The sequence below is a fragment of the Monopterus albus genome, unplaced genomic scaffold, assembly GCF_001952655.1.
Source record: "Monopterus albus unplaced genomic scaffold, M_albus_1.0 scaffold127.1, whole genome shotgun sequence".
NCBI classification, from domain to species: Eukaryota; Metazoa; Chordata; class Actinopteri; order Synbranchiformes; family Synbranchidae; genus Monopterus; species Monopterus albus.
In genome coordinates this window covers 2,627,158-2,635,115 of record NW_018128007.1, presented here as the reverse complement: position 1 = coordinate 2,635,115, position 7,958 = coordinate 2,627,158, and the positions used below count along the sequence as shown (strand labels likewise).

The 7,958-nt window shown below is 42.6% G+C and overlaps 1 protein-coding gene across 2 annotated transcripts in view; it reads left to right on the top strand.

Annotated features, from left to right (window-relative positions):
* Positions 1-7,317, top strand: part of hdac9b (histone deacetylase 9b) — a 23,321-nt gene extending 16,004 nt beyond the window's left edge. For both annotated transcript variants that reach the window (XM_020612749.1, XM_020612747.1), the window contains exons 6-11: positions 42-173; positions 531-646; positions 2,048-2,170; positions 2,756-2,933; positions 3,023-3,237; positions 5,374-7,317. In XM_020612749.1, the coding sequence (XP_020468405.1) occupies positions 42-173; positions 531-646; positions 2,048-2,170; positions 2,756-2,933; positions 3,023-3,237; positions 5,374-5,706 (1,097 nt within the window). In that variant the 3' untranslated portion in view covers positions 5,707-7,317. The remainder of the gene's footprint in view (positions 1-41; positions 174-530; positions 647-2,047; positions 2,171-2,755; positions 2,934-3,022; positions 3,238-5,373) is intronic.
* Positions 7,318-7,958: the final 641 nt, after the last annotated feature.

Sequence of the window (7,958 nt, the reverse complement as noted above, 5' to 3'; positions counted from 1 at the left end):
TATATATATATAAAAAAAAATATTTGTTCCATATGTTTTAGCCTCTGAGCCCAACCTGAAGGTCCGATCCAGACTGAAGCAGAAAGTGGCAGAGAGGAGAAGCAGTCCGATGCTAAAGAGAAGGGATGGAAACATCATGACTCCGTACAAGAAGAGGGCCCTAGAGTTAAGGGGTATGTAGTGTATGCAAATACAGTTTATAGCATGATGTTACCTGAAGGTAGAGCAGTCATCTCACAAGAGGAATGTTGATTGTTCGATTCCTGGTCTCCCCAGTCCACATGTCAAAGTGTACTTTGGCAAGACACTGAACCCCTAGTTACCCCTGGTGGCCAGGCAGTGACCGGCTGTGCTGCCATCAGTAAGAAATTATTATGGGGATTAATAAAGTATAGTAAAATTTAAAAATGTTAGAACGTTCAATGTAGCAGCAATGGCTGTTAAACTGTTGTTAGGCTACAGCTGTTATGCCAAGCCTCTGTGTTATGTGTAGAGAATGAGCATGCATACTGTGTCTAACCTTTTTGTAGACTCTACGCCCACTAACAGTGCCCCTGGGTCTGGCCCCAGCTCTCCTATAGGGGCCTCCAGTGCCTTGGGGGCTGAAAATGGGCCCTCCTCTCTGCCTACTACCACAAAAACAGAGGTATGTTTATAAATCACAAGCACTGTGATTGGAAAAAAATCAAGCAAAAAAGCCAACTTCTGATACGATTGTGCATGGAAATTGTACAAAAATCAACATTTTATGCCAGGGCATTAAATGTCTTTCTGCCCTTCAGCTTGCAGCTATAAAAACAGCCAGTTGTCCCGTGTTTCACTCCAATGAAAATGGCTCCCCACACTGACATTACCCCAAGTTTGCCTGTGTAAAGCTGACTTATTATGCGTAAATATAAATGGACTCCATCAATGTTAAAGGTCTGAACACAAACTATGAAAAACAGTAAATATTAAAATGCAGCACGTTTTTCTAGCCAACATTTTTTTCCAGATGTTTTATGTTTTGCCAAAAAAAAAAAAAAAAAATCAAACATCTTTAGTTTGGCTGTAAGGTTGCTGTTGGCTTGTCGTGGTGTTTCTGTCACTGGACTGGTCTTGCTCCTTGTCTGTTCTGAGGCAGCTCCCAATAGATTCATGGCTGAGGTACTGACCAGAGCTCCTCCCCTTGGATCGAGCTCAGACAGCAGACCATTATAGAGAGTGGCAGATATGACACATCTCTGAACAATCATAACAGAGCAGCTGTGTTTTCCTTAACCATCACTGTTTACTCTCCTAGGGACCTCCAGCGACACAGAGAAGGGAGAGACAGCTCTGACATCAGGCTGGGGCGTAGGGAGACAGATGAAATGTGGAGTTTAATTGATATCCCAGGCATTGGTAGCCAAAGACACCCACATGCTAACAACATAAACACACAGGGTAGCTATTGTAGTGGCCCAGGCTGAGGCTCTCATGAAAGTCACTGGCGTACTGTGGGGCTGCCTGTAGACCTCATGCCTGTTGCAAAAGCAAGGCATGTTTGTGCACCGTTACATTAGGTATCCTTTTTCAGAGGGAATAGGTCCCTCGGGTCAAATACAGGCCGGATATCCACGTACAGGTCACTGAGTACTAGTAGGGGTTGGAAGCATAAACATGGCTGTTCCAAAACCACATGCTGGACTGCTGCTCTGCTGGGGACAGGAAGTATGCCCCAGTGCTGATGTTCTCTGAGAGTGTAGCCTGAGGGTGGGGACCAAGGAGTAAGAACAGACAGCAGGAGACTGAGGAACTGAGGGTGGAGCAATAGATTTAGAGGTTTGCAGTGTTTTATAATAATGTATTATCCTCACTGGTGCCATTCTGTGAGGCTCAAGGACACTTCTGCTGGCTGTCACTCCTTTATATCATGCATCATATAAACTCATATCGTAACTTTCTGTTTGCAACAAGGAGGGCTGTTGTTTATGCATTAATGTTGCATTTTGAAATGGTCCAAAGTGGGATTTCTGAATCTGTTGCCTCCTCCTGTCTTTTCCTCTGTCCTGTGTGTTTGATGCAGAGATGGCCTTCACAGCCGAGACTATTCCGACCTGAGGGCTCCATGTCCATGCTGAGTTTATACACATCTCCCTCCTTACCTAACATCTCCTTGGGGCTTTCAACTGCATCCTCACCCATTAGTGTGAGTACACCTTTTGAAGAATTCTTAAACAATTTTGGTTTTTTATATGAAGTCTTTCCTAATGCTCCTGTTTAGTCGTTCAGTGATGGTAAGCTTTTTGACTTGTGAAACAAGTCTGTATGACCTGCAGTCAGTGGCTGTCTTGGTTCTCTGTACAACCACAGGTCGCTGACCTGTGGCCCCAAATGATTTTATCGCCCTTAGATAAATATTGTTTCTGTAGTGTCTTGTGTCAGGCATGCTCTTATCGTCCTCCGCTACCTCATTTATCACAGCTTTTAAAAAGTCCAAGTCCACTCAAGTGCAACTCCTGATAACACAGCAATGATATATCATCTTTTAGTTCTCTGGCACATTCCACACAGGCCTGTTGTTCAGCTGCAGGGACTTCGAACCATTGATGGCCTCTGATTTCCACCTTCCCTATTCACTGATTTGTATAGGAACTATATTCATGAAGTAAAAGTAACTTAATTTGTTAAAACAAACAGTTATGATTCTTACAAATGAATAATTGTGATGCACAGTATGTGGGGTGTTAGTAAAAGAATAACCATTACTATATCATTTTTGCTTTTCTCTCAGGCTGTCATGGGGTTGAAAGACCGATCAGCAGAAATCAGGCATGGGCTGCCAGGGCATCTCCTGGGCCCTGTGCCCCTGCAGACAGGCCTGGAATCCAAGGTGAGCCCCAGTCACCAGGCTCTTCTCCAACACCTCCTCCAGAAGGAGCAGATGAGGCAGCAGAAGATCCTTTCCTCTGGTAAGTCTTCTTTCTTCATCCTCAAGCATGATCTTACTTATTGTTATAATGCAAATGTAACACATTTACAATACGATTTTCTTGTCAAGGCCTAAGCTCCATGCCGTCCCACCCTCAGTCCCCTCTAACCATGAAGGATCGTCCATCGAGTAGTCGGCCTAAACTACCAAAACACCGGCCCTTGAACCGGACCCAGTCTGCTCCACTGCCTCAGAACACACTGGCTCAGCTTGTCATCCAGCAGCAACACCAGCACTTCCTGGAGAAACAGAAACAGTACCAGCAGCAGGTCCATATAAATAAGGTATTGTGCTGTTCATCAATACTCAGATCACAAGGGATGACTTTGAGATTGCTTTTTGAAGCCTTGTCTCTTCCTTCATAGGTTTCATGAGGTCTTGTTTTACTGCAGGGAGTCTGATTTAATTATTTTAGGCACACAATTGTAGATCTATTTTTAGCCTTTTGTAAAAGCATCTGTGGTAACTTAAGTTTACAGACCTGGGTTGCAGTCTGTTCTTCCCTGGAATCCTGCTGTTTTTTCTGTGAAGCAAAGGACTTCTGCCCGACTTCAAATGGGGAAGAACCCCTTCCCCTGCACTATTTCTGTTATCATAGCTTAAGGCATCAGTGCTGTTCACATGCTAACTCTGTGAAATTCAATTCAGCTAAGTTCAAATGAAGGAAAATGTTCCCAGAAAACATTTTGTTCCTCTGCAACAATATTTGTGTTTCTCTTAGCTGGCTGAGGTGACCTTGCTATACCCAGAGTGTAATTATTCTGGTGAGGGACATGTGTGAGGTGGCAGACACTGTGAAAGGCTGCATTGTGTGAGCTCACATATTGCTGTATCCCAGCGCTGGGCCCTGAAAGAGCCATGGGAACCATAGAGTGACACTTAACTAGAAGTAATAAAAGGTGCAAAGCACTTATTGAGTTGTACAGAGCAGATGTAGAACTTCAACAGTTTCTGTTTGATTTCCTCTGTAGCACTATAAATAACAAACAAGTATCGCTGCCAGGCAGCTGGAATCAGTTTTAATATCAGTTGCAATTATTGAAAAGCACTCTGTGACGCTCATTTGATTTGAAAAGAGCTTTGGAATAATTGTGACACCTTGTCTAGAATCATGTGAACAGGCTCTGTGTTGATCACTCAGGTCAGTGAGATCACAAGCAAAGCAAAGCTTCTTTAAATGGAGGTTATAAATGGCCACTAATCAGGGATGAGCACTCAGTGTTTATTGAGAGGGATCTCAGAAACATTGCCCTAATTAATTTCCTAGCAGAGGCTTGTCTACGGTTGTTTTTAAATGGCCTGTAACAGTAGGGGGCACTAATGGAGATTTACAAGAGCTTAGGGATTTCAGGAGGTTTGAAGAGTGTTTACTAATGTCAAGCTAAGGAGGCTAGTTCTTTTAATGGAAGGGATATTTATATCAGCCTATTTTGTATAGATAGTAATGTTGCTGGTTACAAGCTGTCAAGGGAAGGCAAGGAGCTTCTCAGCCTGTTTACTGAGCCCTCTTGTGGTGGAATAATCACATCATGGCTTCATTTACAGTGGTTGGAATTTACACAGAGCAGGAAGACACTGAAACATCCCTGTACACTGAGTTCAAACTCGTGGCTCTGTTTCTGCTAATTATCTTGCACTGTTACCCTCTTAGCATGTAGCTTTTACAGCTTTTTAACTTATTTTCGTGGATGCAAAAATGTCCTTTTGATATTTTGATGTCTCTGACACTTACACTTCTCAGTTTGATTAAAAGATTTTTGATGCAAGTAAGATGAAGTGCACTTGGAGTAGATATAGTGAAAAATCTGAACACACTTTGCTGAGGTTCAGAGTTTGGACTGGAGTGCTCATAACCTGGTGCCAGTAGAGAAGAGTTGGCCAAGTTTGATGTGTGCCATACTGTATGATCTCTTGATAGGCTCTTTTATAATCCTATACAATAGCACACTCTCTACACTGCTGCCCTGGCACTGTATGATCTCTTGATAGGCTCTTTTCAAGGAAAAGATGAGACCTTGTACACTTTGCTCTTTTATAACAATAAAGCACATGAGTGAAACCTGTCCACTTACCCGGTGCAGCCACAATTGTTGTTGATTATTTCATAAGAAGCAGGAATAATGTCCAATCTGCTTCTACTCTTAAACCTTCTAAAATGTAGTTTATCAAACCCACAAGCCAGAAACTTTATCGGTCGGTCTGATAGTTCCCTTTGTGACATTATTACAATATACATTATTAAATGCTACCGGCGAAAAGGTAAAACAAGTCTTTCTACTTCTTTTTGGATGTATTTGCATGCTTATTGTTATTTATGTGATATTGTGAAGACCTCAAATTGACTTTTTTTTGCTTTGCATTGATAAAAGTTGTTTAGCTGCAGGATATCATCATTAATGTAGAGCCAATGTGTTTTCCAGTTGTTGTCCAAGTCCATTGAGCAGTTACGTCAGCCCAGTGCACACCTGCAGGAATCAGAGGAAGAGCAAGAGGAGCAGCACGGAGAGCAGACAGAGAGCATGCAGGAGGACAGGATGCCCCCTGGAGGAGTCATCCGGAAGCACACGCTCAGCAGTAGCAGCAGCAGTGGCTCAAGCAGTGACCTCCCCGACGCTCACTGTGGGATCATCAAGGTCAAAGAGGAGCCGACTGATAGTATGGATGAGGCTCTGACCAATCAGAGCTTGGAGTCAGAGCAGAGCACCTATCTTCACCAGGTCAAAGGCAGACTGGTGATAAGAGCTATGATCTGAGAAGGGAAGAGAGGATGAGCTCACACATTCACATCATTCACATATAAACAGGTCTCTACACACATGTCCATCTACATCCATGTAGTTTTCACTTGCACACACACACATACACACACAGCAACCAAGCCAGCTTTACTTGTCACCACATACGGCCCCTTTTCACTCAGCTGCAGCCTTGCTTATCCCACACTCTCAGACTCTCTGTTTGCGATGTTTGTGCAATGATCTCTGTAAAATCTGTACGTTTTGCTTCTGTGTATATAGTATGAAGACAATTTAGACCTTTTTTAAAAAGCTGCTTCTCGAGTCCCCTCAACTGACAAAAAGGTTTATGTACATATACTGTGGATTTAGCATCAAAGATGATTTCTAGAGGGAAGGTTGGACAGGTGTACAGCTTTGAAAAGGCAACTTATGTTCTCATTATGTATTTTTTGCCATCAAATATTCAGCGTTGAGAATTATCATAAAGTCCTGACAGTGTGTAAAAGAATTTAAAACTGTATGTGCTCTGTTGTTTTTAAAGATCTGTGATTATGTTCCATGTTAAGTGGTCTCAGAACTGTAATAATGAACATCTGTCTCAGAGAGAATGTATACTTAAATCCTAACAGAGGACGCTCCCTTAGGGCAGACATTTGCACCGGGAGTGATGTTGCCATTGGAATATGGTCCGCTGCTCATATTGCAATTTGAAGGATAAAGCACTAAATTCCTGCTTGGGTGTTCACGCATCCCCCAACGCATCCAGAGTCTCCATGTCACTCTGCCTCAGAGCAGTCCCAGAGCCTGGGCTCTGTGCTAAGCTGAGCTCTCCTCCCTCTCTCCCTCTGGGTCCAAATCAAAGCTCGGGCCGGGATCCTGCCCAGCTTTCAGCAGAGGAGTCAGACAGAGAGAAAGAGAGAGAGAGAGGGCTGGGCAGGAAATGCCTTCTATGAGCCAGGAGTTGGAGTGATTCATGTGTGCAGGAATGTTGAGAGAGGAGGACCTAGGGTTGGAGGAGTCCAAGAGGCCAGGCTTGAGAATTGATTTACTGTCAAGGCGAATTACAAAGTAAGTGGGGATATGGTTAGCGGAGTTCTTTTTAAGGGGAATCGCTTCCTTCATATTCCCCAGTGGCATGCTTACCTCAACACGCAGGTTTGAAGTTACATCAATTAAAAAAAAAGCCCCAGACGGGATGTTGCATCTTCTTTTTTATTCCAAGCCTCTTTTCCCCCGAATGTCCCTGTTGCGACATGTATAATCTGTCTTAAAGTGATCCGTCAAATGTATTGTGTAGCTGTTTCATTTGTACTGTCAGCTAAATGTAAAAAAAAAAAAAAAAAAATGCTACTATGAGGTTCTGTGATTGGATTTATGTGAAAATCAAAACTGTCTGTCTTATACTGTACATTCTCATTGTCTGGTTTAAATGTTTTTAGTGTAAGTAAACACAATCAGAACAATGTGAGTCTTGTTCTTTTGCTCCTTTGATTCGGTTGTAATGAGAACCCCTTTGCTGCCAGTGTGGGGGTGGAGGGGGTCCTGTGGTTTGTTCATAGCAGTTAGTTTGCATTACTTCTTTTTGCCTTGTGTGATAAACCATTCTTTTTTTTTAAATAAAATTCATTTACCTCAGAGGTTCATGCATTTAGTAGATGATTTATACATAATCCCATTTTATTATGAGGCTGCAGATAGTGGAAAGGAAGCAAAACACACCATTCTCCACGAAGGCTTTCAAAGAACCTTTCAGGACTTCCTTTCTTGTATTTGAGTTCGCAGATTACATTCAGAATATTTCTGACCGGAAAATCTCAAACGGGCTGTCTTAATTATTAACCCAGCTCGCTTTTCCCACACAGGTCCTATAGCCTGGCTCTTTATTTTCAGGAGATCTATGTAACGCTTTAAAAGGAGCTTAAGAGGTTTTCAAAACATTTCTTTGATGTGAGCAAGCACGGCTTCTTGTGGCAGCATTAGAGCAGTCAAGATAAGGTGAGCTGCGAGCCAGTGATATATGACTTGTGTGGATACTTTCAAACCAAGCTTAAGCAATTTCACAGTGAGCTTAGCTCATGGGGCTGGCCTGATATGCTATACACGCAATAATGAGACTGGAAAAGTTTACTCGTAATATAATGTTGCTTTCTGCAAAACACCATGCTGAGAACATCTTAAAAATGACCATGCTAGAAGACCTCCATGTCTGCCATCAGACTCATTGGATTGTTCAAGTAATATTATATAAAACAACACATTACACTCTT